The 15,129-nt window shown below is 39.3% G+C and overlaps 1 protein-coding gene across 6 annotated transcripts in view; it reads left to right on the forward strand.

The window, feature by feature from the left end:
- Nf1 (neurofibromin 1) overlaps positions 1-15,129 on the forward strand; it is a 257,122-nt gene that overhangs the window by 147,065 nt on the left and 94,928 nt on the right. For all 6 annotated transcript variants that reach the window (XM_036195402.1, XM_036195407.1, XM_036195405.1 and 3 more), the window contains one exon: positions 667-777. In XM_036195402.1, the coding sequence (XP_036051295.1) occupies positions 667-777 (111 nt within the window). The remainder of the gene's footprint in view (positions 1-666; positions 778-15,129) is intronic.

The raw sequence follows: 15,129 nt of genomic DNA on the forward strand, positions 1-15,129 counted from the left end.
ATATTACAGAAGCCACATTTAGTGAGAATAGGAAGAGGTAATGATATTGGTGGAGATAATGGATGTGAATTTTTCATTCATATCCTAGGGTTTATAAACCACTTAAAACTTAGAAAAGAAGCACACAGAGTTTCAGCAGAATATATAAAAATTAAGCTCTTTCAGAAATTTATTTCAGTGCATATGGGAATTTAATGTGAAAAGAGTATTCAAACCAGGGAGACTAGGATGGACTTAAAATAAAAACTGAGTAATCATTAGGATAAAAATATTCATGCTGTTTGTGAAGATACACTTAATACAAATCAAAGAAGAACACGGGAAGGAAGGTCCTTCTCATCCCTGCAAAATCCATAAACAAGAGAAGATTGATGAACTGAACTTGGAAGGGGGGAAAAACCCTCAAAAAAACCTTTTATCTGGGGAAAAAAATGCCGTGAATGAAAGGTAATCCTGTGCTTCCTCCTGTCCAGCAGGATTTTTAGGTATCCCTGAGAAAGCACTCAGGACTCAGGACAACACCTTGACATTTCACCCTCCAGAGAGCCTGTTGCTTTGTCAGTATTTTATTATTCTTTAATGTTATTGTTGATTAATTAAGCGTATTTTTTTTAGCTGCTCAGCAATCTGTATAAAGCCTCTGATCGACTCCACTCTTTCTTTTAGGCATCAGGTACATGAGAAAGAAGAGTTCAAGGCTTTGAAAACGTTAAGCATCTTCTACCAAGCTGGCACTTCCAAAGCTGGGAATCCTATTTTTTATTATGTTGCACGGAGGTAAGAGATATGTTTTCGTCTCTTTTAATAGGGTTTTTCAAATGATAACAAATGAAGAGGAACGATTGGATTTATTTTTTTCCTATTTGAATTAATAGCTTTTAAAGATGCACTTCCCTGGATAGTTAGCCATCTTATTTTACAATGCTGCTCACTCTCAGGTGTTGGTTTCAGATAGCTGGCTTCACTTTGTTGTCGCTCTGGTACATCAGATGTTACAATATCACCACAGGGAGTTGTTATTATTGAAGTGAAAGGTCAGAAAGAACCTTCATTTATTTTCAGGTATATTCTGATTTCATGATCTCTGTAGCACAACAGTTGGACCCTCTCCCCCACCCCCCTTTTTTGGAGCTGAGGACCGAACCCAGGGCCTTGCGCTTGCCATGCAAGCACTCTACCACACTGAGCTAAGTCCCCAATCCTGGACCCTCCCCATTTTAAGAAGAAAAAACTTGAAGAGCTTGTTTTGGAGAATTCTTAGCATTGTATTGTGTGAGACTGCATCGGGGTGACTTAAGGAATAATTCCAAGAGCTGTGGGAAATGCCTGTGAAGATGGACTGGGGTGGCTTGGAAAACAGCCATGCTGTGAGCCCCTGCTCCTGCATGGCAGTGGGCTTGCACTGCCTTCTCTGCCGTGGGCAGACAAATGTGGGAGGGAGGGCAGTGGGTAGTCTCTTCCTCCCATCAGACGGTGGGACTCAGGTGGCTGACGTTTGGAGAGCGAGTGATGCTGCTACACAGTGGCTAGTGATGTGGAACTACCAAGGGCAGCCCAGCAGCTGTGGGACTTAGGCTTTCTGAGTTTCCCAAGCTTAACAGCAATGGAGTAATTATGTTAATTTACTTACTGGTCATGTTAGCAAAAACCTGGCAGTGAGTGAGGAATCATACAAAGTAGAAGAAAGAAGGATGGAAGATGTGGAGCTTGTTTAATTAGATACTCAGATATCCAGGGCCCAAGGGAACCAGGGACTTGAAAGTTACAGAAAATCTCATTCGTCTTTGCCAGGCCTTTTTAACAACTTTAAGGAACATCTTATTCTAGCCAGTTTAGTGCTACATTTCTAATTACAGCACTCAGAAAGCTGAGGCAGGAGCATTGTGTTGAGTTAGGAAGCCACCCTGGACTATAGGGTGAGACCCTATCTCAAAAAAAGCCCCCCTCCAAAAAAAAAAAAGGGAGGAAAAAAAAAAACCTCTGTTCTTGTCTCGCATGTTTGTATTTCAACTTTAACCTTTAGTACTACCACAGTATCTTGACTTTCCTTAACATATCTTCGTAGCAAGGACTAGTGAAGAGGGAGGTAGATGTGTGCTGCCCTCCCCATCCCTTTTGAATTCTTAGTAGTTTACAGTAGCAAAAGCTGGAGGTGTGTAAGCTGGATTCTTTTTTCCTTCTTCAGAATAAGCAACTGCAAGTTTGTGTTCCTTTTCTGTGGTGGTCTAGCAAAGGCTAAGGACAGCAAATGGGCCTGGCTCTTAGTGGGATTGGTCAGTGGACTGTCCACAGTTGTATATGATGCCTATGTAGCCTGGGCTTGAAGTTGCCAGGAGTTCCTATTCTGCTTCTTTTTTTTTTTTTTTTTTTTTTTTTTTGGTTTTGGAGACAGGGTTTCTCTGTGTAGCTTTGCGCCTTTCCTGGATCTCGCTCTGTAGACCAGGCTGGCCTCAAACTCACAGAGATCCGCCTGGCTCTGCTTGCTGAGTGCTGGGATTAAAGGCGTGTGCCACCACTGCCCGGCTCCCATTCTGCTTCTTATTAGCTGTTCTGACCCTTCATCTTTGAGAAAGAAGGAAGTGCGCTGCTTAAACTTCTGTGTCTCTTGTATGATTTTGTAACAAATTAAGTTATATGGAAGTTGGAAGTTTTCTTTTTTGATATGACCTTGACAGATCAAATTTTCAATACTTTGTGGTGTTTTGCTTTATGCTTTGAAATGGACCTCACTCATGATCATCCTGCCTCAGCCTCCTGGATACTGGTCTTTTTCTTTCTTTTTTTTTAATGTATATGGTCATGCATGCTTATCTGTGCATCATAGGTGTGCTTGGTTCCTTCAGAGGCCAGAGAGGGCATCAGATCCCCTGAAGCTGAAGTTAGAGACAGATGTGACCTGCCATGTGGCATCTTGGAATCAAAACTATGTCACCGTTCCTAGTGCCTTTGCATTTCAGAGACCTAGCAGAGCTCCTTCCTGGCTATGATGCTTAGCTCCAGGATAAATGGGCACAGTAGAAAGAACAGGGAAAGGTCTTCTTTCTCATTGTCTGATAGTAAGTAAAAGCCTTATCTATCCAGCCATCTTGTCAAGGAGCTCTGGAGTCTGACTCTGTCGTGGGCATTCCTGTGTTTCAGTGGCTTGGACTACTGTGCAGTAGGAAACATTGTGGAAGTGTGGATTCCAATCTCTACTGACATTTAAGGTTTAACTGTCAAATTGGCCTCATGTTCACACCATGTGTTCTTTCCGTGTCCCTCTATTCCCTATCATGTAAATATTTCCCTTTGTTTCTTACTGTCTCTTCGTTGGTCACCAAGTCTTGATTTTCACCTGTGAGAGCTGATGTATCAATTCAGGTATTTTGGTTTAGACTTTGGTATTACCAAGTCTCCTATTTTCTGGAGAAGATGGGCCCAAAGAAAAGCATGAATCAGTAGAGCCATCCCAGATGTAAACAGAACTAAAGCACTGTTGCTGCTAAAACCAGTATACACTCTTTGTTTCTTAGCTTTGTGTTTAACTCCATTACATGGTTTTCTGATATTTGTATCATTTTGACTTTAGCTCAGCCAGTGATCCCTTCATTACCTCAGTATTGCACACTTGAAGTTCCTAAGAGGAAATAATGTTGGCCAGCTGAAAAGTGTCTTTGCTAGGAAGACTTTCTGTGCTAGATGCTGACCAACAGAGACCTGGCTGCTCCAAGCCAAGTGCATGTACCTGGCCCAACAGTCATGTAATTCAAAATGTAGCTGTTCAGTGTTCATCAGTGACTGTCCTTAGATATAGGTTTTAATTATTTTAAATTGGATCCTCATGATCTAGTATTACCATCTGGTACTTTGGATATGTCTTTTTAAAAAAGACTTTTTATTTTATGCATATGAGAGAGAGAGAAAGAGGGAGGGAGGGAGGGAGGGAGGGAGAGAGAGAGAGAGAGAGAGAGAGAGAGAGAGAGAGAGAGAGAGAGAGAGAGAGAGAGAGAGATGTTGAGATGTTTGTTTTTTACTCTTTACTGTTTGGGGGAGCCCACCACCCAGGTCCCAAATAAATCACACATGGAGGATTATTCTTAATTATAAAGTCTGGCCTTAGCTTGGCTTATTTCTTGCCAGCTTTCCTTAACTTTAATTATTCTGTCTACCTTTGGCCTCCTTTGAGTCCTCTTCCTTCTCTAGCTACTTCTTTTCCTTCTAGATTTCTCCTTCTATATATTCTCTCTGCCTGCCAGCCCATCTATCCTTTCTCCGGCCTCACTATTGGCCATTCAGATCTTTATTAGACCATCAGGTGTTTTAGACAGGCACAGTAACACAGCTTCACAGAGTTAAACAAATGCAACATAAACAAAAGTAACACACCTTAAAATATTATTCTACAACATGTATATATGTATGTATGTATGTATGCACACCTTGTGAGTGCTGATGACCATGAAGGCCAGAAAGGGCATGCAACTAATAGTGTGGTTTGTGCTCTCTCAGCCTAACAAGCCCAGTAGAAAATGATTTGCCTAGTAGCTTCAGCAGAAGTGCTTAGCTTTGCTGGTTTGTCTTGAGTCCCATGTCAGTTTCTAGGACTGTCACTTAGCAAGGAAGATGGACTCTTTGACTCGTTAGGCCTGGTCATGGGCTTGTGCCTGGAGCTCAGTGGCAAAGACAGGCTCACATGGATGGCATGAACTGAAAGCAAGGATGAAAGCAGGGTGTATTTCCCAGAGGAAAATTGGATTGCCAATACCAAAATGAAGAAAAGTGGACAAGTCAGCAGACAGAAGTATCAGAAATTCTCTCCTGCACCTTTAAAAGATCCAGAAGAGGCTGGGTATGGTGGTGTACCCTGCAGTTCCAGCACTGGGATGGCCAAAACAGGAATTTCAAGTTCAAGACCAGTCTGGGACACATATGTAGTTTGAGGCCAGTCTTGGCTACCGTGAGAACTTTTCTTAAAAACAAACGAACAGACCCCAAAAAGATGACTCTGACACTTCCTTGCAAAGTACAAAGTTTTGTGTGTGTGTGTGTGTGTGTGTGTGTGTGTGTGTGTGTGTGTGTGTGTATACAGAGAAATATATATAACTATACATGTTAAATGTTAAATTGTTTACATTTTGAGCTGGGAGTGTAGCTCAGCAGTAGAGCATCTGTTCAGCATGCATGAGGTTCAGGGTTCAACACCCAGACACACACTGCCAAGCAAAACACTAGGACATTCACATGACTCATATTACTTCTCTTAGGAGAGTGAATTGGCCTGGGGAATGTAGGGGACCAACATTATATTTCTGTCATTTGCCCCTTTTTTAGTTTTGTAAGTAATTAAAATTTTAAAACCTAAGCATTTCAGTGGCGTTTCCTCTGCAGGATACTATGGTTCTTCATAACTTTTTTTTTTTTGTCACATTAATACAGATTATAACTTGAATTTACTTAATGCTTTCTTTACATCAGGCAAACTACATATTACATAATTTTTGTTTAATCCTCACAATAATCTTCTGAGGTAGTATTAATAATACTTAACTATCAACGGAAACTCAAACCTAGCGATCAGAAAAATCTAAATAACTAAACATTTTCTATGCCCTTTGAATGTCCACATCAAATCTAGGGATAAGACTTAATTTATATATTTAAACTGGCACCTGTAACATGAATTCTAAATGGTCTTTTAAATAAACAAAATCTCAGAGCCAGATATTGGGATAAATGCTGAAAGATCAGATACAAGCCACTGCCACACCTTACCTCTAGTACTCCTCAGCCTGTAAAAGCTTTCTAGCTGAAAGGCCTCTAGCCAAAAAAGCCTCAGTTCCTGTCTCCTCGTGCCTTATATACCTTTCTCCATTCAGCTATATCACTTCCTTCTTAGTGCTGGGATTAAAGGCATGTGTGCTTCCCAAGTACTGAGATTAAAGGGAGGTATGTGTCACCATTGCCTGGCTGTTTCTCTCCTAGACTGATTCAATCTCATGTGGTCCAGGATGGCTTTGAACTCACAGGGATCCAGATGGATCTCTGCTTCCCAAGTGCTAGGATTAAAGGTATGTGCCACCACTGCCTGGCATCTGTGTTTAATCTAGTGGCTTGTTCTATTCTCTGATCTTCAGGCAAATTTTATTAAGGTACACAATATATCATCACAGGCACCCCAAATAGTTCATCTGTAGTCAATTTGTTTGGGTTCTCCTGGGTCATTTACTCTTGGTAGCTCAGCTAGTTAGAATCATTACCTAATCTAAAACTCCTAACTCACTGATAATAAACCACAGGAATTGTTACTGTTAGCATACTAAGTTTGTTGAGTTAAACCCATCCTTGTATATGAACATAAAAATCTAACCAACATTCTTTTAATCTCAGCACTTAGTCAAAGGCAGAGGCAGGCAGATCTCTGTGAGTTTGAGGCCAGCTTGGTCTACAGAGTAGTTCCAGGACAGCTGGGGCTATGTAGAGAGACTCTGTCTAGGAGAAGGAAAGGAGACAGGAAAGGGACCAGAGGAGGAGGATGGAAGAAGGAGGAGGCAAGAGAAGGGAGAAGGAGGAAAAGGAAGAGGAGAAAAAAGAAAAAAAAAATGAATGAATGGTTAAGAGACATTTCTCTAGATAAAATGAGTTCTTAGTTCTAAGCATCTAATTTGAAAACAATCTTTTGAAACACAAGTCAAGATTTACTTGCAATGCACTCTTATCCCTGGATCAACAGTATTCTGCTTTAAAAATGCACTGGGATGGCTCACTGCTATCACACTCTCATGAAAATAGCATTCCACTGATGAGTATGTGTTATAAAAGACTGTTCTTTAGACCATACCAGGGCTGCTTTCAATCTATTTGTTTAAAAATAATAAAATACAAAACAGCTTTTCCCATATCACTCTTCATCTCCTATCTCCTTCTTCCTCTTTGGTTAAATGCCTCCTACATAATTTCTTCTTATACCTTTAATGAAAACATTTGAGTTCTGATTCTATTTTGCCCACATTTAAAACACAAATGTGATGTTTTGTTTATTTTGACATTTAATAGGGCACTACACTTATAAGAAGGAAACTATAATATTAATGTAACATCTTAGTTGTGCAGTTAAAACTTACCAAAACCCAAATCACGCTAGAATGATAATTTCTTAAGCAGAAAATTAAAACAAATTTTATTTTTTTTTTTAGTGTGCTTACCATTTAGCAAATACTATGAGGGGCTGCAGTGAGCAGGCATTCCAGCTCATTTCTACCTGAGTGTGCACAACAGAGTAAGAACACTGCACAAGCAGAGAGAGAGAACACTGGACATTGGTTTGTGTGCTGTGCCGCCACCTGCGACCGTCTTTGCAGTCATGTTTGTACCAGGGCAGGAAGACATGTGTTCTTGGCAGGTGGCCGTGGAGACGGACTCTGAATGCTTTGTCCCAGTGTTGAGGCTGCTCCCAAGCTGGGTGGTAGTTGTAGAAGTTTGGCTTGTTGTGGTCTGTGGGCTCGTGGTAGGAACAGAGACCATCCCAGGAATTGAGTCTGCAGTAGAACTTGAGGTTGTTGATGTTGAAAGTGTTCCCATAATAGGAGCATACACGAGGAGCAGACTGATGGTGAATGAATGCTTGATCACCATTTTCCTTTGCTTTAAAATGATTATAATATTTAATATTCAGTTCACAAACACATGGACAATCATATATCCTTAATTATGTTTATTTAGCATATTGTGTAAATAGGGTTTTAAATTAATGAACAAATAACAAGCTTCCTTTCTATACATCTCCTGAAAGAAGACCTGCTTTCTGTCTAGGACACTTACTTCAGGAAAAAGCATTCTAAATATTAAATTGAGCTTGATTTTGTTGTCCTGTTTTGCAAACAAGTTAAACATGAGGCATTTGAAACAATATAATGGGGGTCAGTGTCAAGAGCAGGGAAGTGGGAAGGACAAGACAAGGTGGGAGAGGGGAGTAGCAGAGGCTGAAGCAGTGGTGCTTCCCTCCTCACGTTTCTCTGGCTTCTTGTTGGACAGCTGAAGGTCACAGATTAGAATTTTACTTTAAATATTTATACCAAAAATGGAAGGGAAACCCCTAAACCAAATGGTTCTCCAGTGCTGAGGTTCCCTTCATTTTACCTTGTCTGGGGCTGGAGAGCAGCTGAAGTAGAGTATTCTACAGCTTTTTAAAGGGAAGGAAGTCCAGGATTGATTGAATCAGTCTGTCATTTTCCAGCTGGGTCTGCACAAGGGGCATAGCATGTCTAGTGATGCCTGTCTTCAAGTGAGCAGATCTAGAGCCCAAGTCTGACCTAGGCCAGTGTTCCTTAGCCGGTGAGCACAGTGACACAGAGCAGATTCCTCTACCAGAGGGTTAGCACTGTTTCTAAAGTTAGGCTAGTTTTCTTTTAGCCTGTATTCAAATCTAATCTCTGATAATTCAACAGACCCCTGCTTACCATGATTAAATATTATACTTTTTTATTCAAAGCTTAAACCTAAATTTTAGAATATATACAAGAAGTTCCATCTCATTCTAATACATAGTTAGACATTTTCAAAGTTACTGTTACCTTTTGATTTGGTGAAGTGTTCTTGAAGATTTGTAAATTCAGCCCTTCTCTAGTGTCCTGGAGAAAGATTCTGAAAGGGAATTTCCTACTGCATGCTGTTTAATATAGCCAGCAGGTCAGTCACATGCTCAAAGCCTTGCCTCTTTGGAAATATTCAGATGAGTGTTTCCCAAGCATCTAGTGTAAACAGGCAGACTTTGACAGAGATTAAGGAATTCATATCAAGTCTTTCTAAAATCTACTTATTTAAAGGACCCAGTGAATATCTCACTAGTTATCCTTTCTCTATACACCCTAATGGATTGCCTCATTGGACTGACCCTAACTAGATGAGTATATATAATTTTGATATGTGATTATCATGGTTTTAAACCAAGTAAGAATGTTAAAGATGAAGATTTAAAAATAACTTAGGAATTTTACATTTTAGGAAGTTAAATGTTGGTAAGTAAAAGGTAAAAGCAGCCTCTTAGATAAGAAGTAAAACTATTCATATTGAACTTTAACAAAAAGGATTTTTTGTAAAAAAAAAAAAAAAGTGATAGTGTTCATTAACATTTGCTTTTTTAAAAAGATGTATAAAATCACTGATCTGATGAGGTGAGGTAAACTCTCTAAAGGGAACTGTGTCTTTCATGGTCAGTTTCTCGGACTGGTGTACAGGGAAGTTGGGCTGCACTGTCCTGAGAACTTCACTGTGTTGGCATGACTGGGAGTGTGGCATGGATGGACAGTGGTGTTGGCACACACGGAAGTCACTGCCTGAGTGGCAGAGGAGCAAGTCAGTACATGTTCCTTACTTTACTCTGGTGTGGATTTTTTCCCCTTCTTTTGAATACATAGGCAAATGCTAGATGTTTAGCTTCACTTAACGGGGGATAGTTGTGGTTATGCTTAGGAAACAAACAAAAGAAGCCTGTTGGCAACCAGATGACTAAGAGAATGCCTGCTACCATGCTTTACCTACTTGCTTGCCCATTTTGAGGACTTCCTCTGGGGAATACAGTTGCAATGGTTGTAGTGATTGTTTTGTCCTTGAGCTGCCTATGGCCCTGTAATTAATTATGTTTTTCTACCCTGACCTTTTGATTTATCCTTTTCTTTTCTTTCCTTCCCCCCTCCCCTCTTTGAGACAGAATCTCCCTAAGTATCCTAGATGGCCTTAAATTCACCATCCTCTTTCCTCAACTTAGAGTGCTGAAATTACAGTGTGAAACACCGTGCCTGGCTAGTCAACTTACTACTGTACTTCTAACAACTCAACATCACCTTAATTCAGTATTTTCTCCTTCTTGTTTTTCTCATAATCTCTTTGTTTTATTTTGTTTTTTGAGATAGGGTCTCACTATGTAGCCCTGACTCTTCTCATAATTTATTAATTGCACTTATCACCTAACCAAAATGGCTAGCTTGCTAACCTTGGGTTTCTCATTATCTGCTCTTTTTTATTTATCTTAACACTCCTAAACAAGCTGAAATCATTCGCCATTACCCAGCCTTTAAAGACCTCATATCGTCACTCCATCTGGACTATTTTCCTTTTTTGCTTAGAATTCCTTCTATGGAGGCCTCTGTTGCCAGTACCCTTTTTTCTATGTACGAACCTTCCCTAATTATATAGAGAAGAATTAGTCATTTTAAGACATTGTAATTATCAGAATCTGGTTTTTTTCCCCACTGTCTTTTGGCTTTCTTGTGGTAAGGCTCACTCCTTATTCTTTGTATTTACTATACGTTCTAGAATAGTAGTTATTAAAAATATGAGACAATAAAGCCCTGGATTCATTGAAAACCCATCAATTTCTTGATATCATTAGTAGTGACTACAGTAGCAACTATTTGGTCATTTGAATTTTTTCCTCTGTATCATAAACATAAATTAGTCATAGGCCCAAGTTTAAGATCTCACTTTTCCTTTCCGGCTCCTGTTTTATGGATCATAAGCATATTTGGAACACTTTATCTCTGCGTTGGTATAAGACTCAGACTTCATATATTTGTGCTTCTTGCCTCCTTTGAGCATATTGCCATACCATTCCTAGCAGCCTTTACTTAAGTGGTACTGAGTTCTGGAGACATGAGTTGTGTGACTTCCTGGGGAGCCTTTTTGTGTTCACTCTAGACAGAGGGAAATGACAGACCAAAGGAGATATTCTATCCAAGTTGAGCTTGGTAAACTAGTGAGCTTATAATATTACAGGAACATCAGTGATTCAGTCTGCAGCATCTCACACACACACACACACCAAAAAAAAAAAAAAAAAAGAAAGAAAGAAAAAAAAGAAAACAACCAACCTACTCCAGTATCAGTGATGAATCTAAAAGTTGCATCACTGGAGTCTTCTTCCAGCAACTACTTCCCCCTTGTATATCGTTGAAGAAGGGGAACAGGGCTCCTGTGCTTTCCCTCCTCCACATGAGAATGGTAACAGGTCCATTTTTGTGATGGTTATCACCACTGTGCTGATTCAAGTTGACAACAATTACATCCAGCCCAGAGGATGCACATGTCCATCGCTCTCAGGCCTAGTGTTTGACTTTGCACCAGTTCTCCAAAGGTTCAGTAGAGGGCATCTCCAAAACCCTAGATGACAGTAGATCTAGATGAAATTAGATGGGTGATAAATAAACTTTTGTTGACATAGCTGGTGATATTTGGGGGCTATTAATAATAGAAATCCATCTGTGCTAACTATGCGCTAGATATTGTGTTCTACTTTTTATCCTGCTTTCTACCTGAAAGGCTGATCTGTGTAGAGAAATGTATTGAACTTTTCTCGTCTCTGAATTCCACTTGATCCAATAGGAAATACAAGGAGACTGAAGAAAGAAAGGGTAGGGAGGGAATGTGCTCTCTTGGTCACTGGAGTTTAGCTACATCCCTCCATGAGATGATAGATTTGTTGGGCAATCCTCTCTCTATACTGCTTCCTAGTAACTGCTCTACTTCAGCTGGTGTTTCTGAACCTTTTGTAATTCTTAAGCCCTGCTTTGTCCTTTTTATGGAGTCTCTTGAATCCTAATTTGAGTGTTCCACCAACTAGAATTATTACTTTTACAGATTATGTACTATATCTTCTAAAGTCTGAACTGTTCTGAATCCATAAATATATCTTGCATCAAGGATTTCAAATCAGGATTATAGATCTGTACTAAGTTTACAGGTTTATTGTACTAATTGCAAGATTTCTATGGGCCTTACTAGAATGTCCAGCAAATGGCAAGTAGGTAGAACCACTATTAGTTTAAGAATCTCGTAAGTCCTTGGGTATGATAGTGCCTGTTTAATCCCAGCATTCAGGAGGCACTGGAAGGTGGACATTCATAAGTTTGAGGCCAGACTGGTCTACAAAGTAAGTTCGAGGCTGACCATGCCTAGATAGTGAGATCCTGTCTCAAACCAAACAGACAAGAAATGTAGCTCAGCAGTTCACACTTGATCCTCTTGCAGAGGATCTACTGTGGTTACCAATACACAACCACCTGCAACTCCAGTTCCAGGGAATCTGTCCTCTTCAGACTCCTGCATGCACATGACATATATGTACTCAGGCAAGCAAACACACATAACATAAAGTGAATATTAAACAAAATTTGAAAAGAAGAGTCTTGTAGTTTTAAATTTCTTTGTACTTAGAGTTAGGGTCTGGGAATTAGTAAGCAGTGAGGATGATACTTTTCCATACCTGAATTACTTTTACTTGGCTCACTTCTGAGGTATTTCTAAAGCTTTCTTTAGGTCTTTACATATTGATTATTCTATAACTCCTAAGAAAATGGAGGAAAGCAATTAGTAAAATCATCTGTCTAATCATAAATTTTATGTATCAGTTTTTTGTGAATTTCAAATTTTAGTTTTAGTGTTCTAGAAACCAGTTAGATTTTTCTCTCTTGTAATTTTTCTCGTTGAACTTTGGGGGTTTTGTCTTGGGGAAAAAATACTTGGATCTTTCCTCGAGTGGTATTTATGTGCATACTTTTTTGGGAATGGAATCATCCTTTTTTTTTTTTTTTTAAGAATTTTAGTAACTCATAAACCATGTACATGATCACATACCAAGGCTTTATGTTCCTTTTAAGTAGAATTTTTAATGTTTAGAAATTAATTTATTTATCACTTCAGATTTTTTTAATTAACTTTTTAAAATATATTTTTTTAAGTTATGTATAGGTGTGTGTGTATGTGATGTGCACTGTCGTACGTGAATGCAGGTGCCCTCAGAGGTCAGAGGCATCAGATCTGCTGGAGCTGAAGTTACATGTACTTGTGAACCACCTGACTTGGATGTTGAGAACCAAATTTGGGTCCTTCGGGAAGGTAGCTAGTGCTCTTAACCATTGAACCATCTCTCCAACTGCCAGGATATATCATGCCTCAAATGTTTGTTGTTTGGTTTTGGTTTTATTATTAGTTTGTTGGTTTATTTTGAGACACGATCTTGCTCCTGCCCATGCCAACCTGGAATTCTCTATGTAGGCAATATTTACTTTGAACTTAATGGCAATCTTCCTGCCTCTGCCTCTCAAATGTTGAGATTGTAAGCATGCACCACTATGCCTAGCTTATAAGTGGGTTTTTACTTACATTTAAAAGTTGAACATTTAAAACATATTGGTAGTATATAGCATTGAAAAGTGGCTTTTTGGTGTTTCCTTTTTTTAAAAAAAATTAACTTTATTTTATATGCCTTGGTGTGAAGGTGTCAGATACCCTGGGACTGGAGCTATAGACAATTGTAAGTTGCTATGTGGGTGCTGGGAATTGAACCTGGGTCCTCTGGAAGAACAGCCAGTGTTCTTAACCACTGGGCCATCTCTCCAGCTCCGGTGTTTCTTTTTTTAAGATTCATTTCTGTTGTTTTTAATTATGTGTAGGTAGGTGTGTCTGCATGTGGGTATGTGCCTGTGCTCAAGGAGGACGGAGAAGTCAGATCCTCTGGAGCTAGAGCTACAGGCATGTGTGAACTGCCTGATGATGTGCTCTTAAGCACTGAGCCATCTCTCCAGTACAATGTTGTTTTTAAACAAATGACTTGAAAACTTCCTGACACAGTAGATGTACAACTATGCAAAAAGGCAGGCTGCTGTTAGATTTATCCTGAATAACTTTTAGAATTGTACACAAACCATCATTTGCCTCTATTGTAAAATAACATCTTTGTTTAGGAATTAAAATACAGGAAAAAGACGTACTTCCCCTAAGTGAGTTTGAGACCAGCATGGGATATGTGAAGTCCTGTCGGAAAAACAAAACAAACAAGCAAGTAAGCCCAAAGCACAAACCATGCGTTCTAGTGCAAGTGGCCACTTTCAAGCAAGTTTGTTTTCTTACCAATTTGTTGTCTTGTTTTGGTTTGTTGTGACTTGTTCTTCATAACTAATACAACTAACTCAATATTTTGTTAAGATCTTCTTAAAAGACTCAGGAAATCATAGAATCCAGGGATGGTTGATACTCAGCTCATGTTGAGAAATAAAATCTTTTGGAATCATGAACGTAGGAACAAATGTGGACCGAGACGACCTAGGTTAGAGAGGCAGTCCTTCCCTGCCATTGTACCCTAGAAAGCCAAAATGGAACTCTGCTTGCCAGGGCCACATTAGAAGAGCTCTCCTGATCCATAACCCGATAGCCGCCTAGAGTAGCTAGACCAGAGACTTAGGGTCAGAGTTCAACTTGTCTTGACTTTTAAAAGATTATTTCCTTCTTTCCATTCCCTTGTGGATGAAAGTATCTCCATTTCTTAAGCTTTAAATAGAGTTATTAACAACATTTTACTTCACATGCTTGGTAAGTTACTAAATCCTGTTGATTCTGCTTCAGAAAAAGTTGATGCTGGATCTCCATACCATAGACTCACTTGGCAGTCCATCTATCATCATACCTGCAATTGATAAGCTTTTTTTTTTTTTTTAACCTTTTCAAATGAAGGACCAGGTAGAAAATGTAACCTTTAGTAGCTTGCTAATATTGCTAACTATGTTGTGCTGACCTCTAATTTAGGCTATTGCTTTAGTCTCTGCATCCTTCTGTATTTCTTCCAAAGTGATCTCTTTCTTTATGGCTGTGGTTATGTACTTCCAGGTAGAACATTTTATTTTATGTTCTAGTAACTAAGGTTTCATATGTAAGCATTCATTTCCCATTTCTGAGATTTTTGCCACATCTTCATAGTTATCAATACTACTATTTTCTCAAAAAATTTATTGACTTTTTTTTTTTTTTTTTTTTTTTTGAGCTGAGGATCGAACCCAGGGCCTTGCGCTTGCTAGGCAAGTGCTCTACCACTGAGCTAAATCCCCAACCCTATTAACTATTTTTTAAGAGGAAAATGTCTATTGTAAAAAACCAGCAAGCAAAAAGTAACAAGGCTGGGAGTGGTAGCACACACCTTTAATCTCAGCACTCCAGAGGCAGAAACAGGCCAGGTAGATCTCTGTGAGTTCAATTCCAGCCTGGGCTGCATAGTGCAGTTATCGGTCTTTAAAAAAAGAAAAGAAAAAGAAAGAAAGAATCAAAATGTAATGTAGAACCATTATGTACCTATTTGTTATACTACCTAACATAACAAAAACTAAT

Source organism: Onychomys torridus, chromosome 8, assembly GCF_903995425.1.
Source record: "Onychomys torridus chromosome 8, mOncTor1.1, whole genome shotgun sequence".
Classification (NCBI taxonomy): domain Eukaryota; kingdom Metazoa; phylum Chordata; class Mammalia; order Rodentia; family Cricetidae; genus Onychomys; species Onychomys torridus.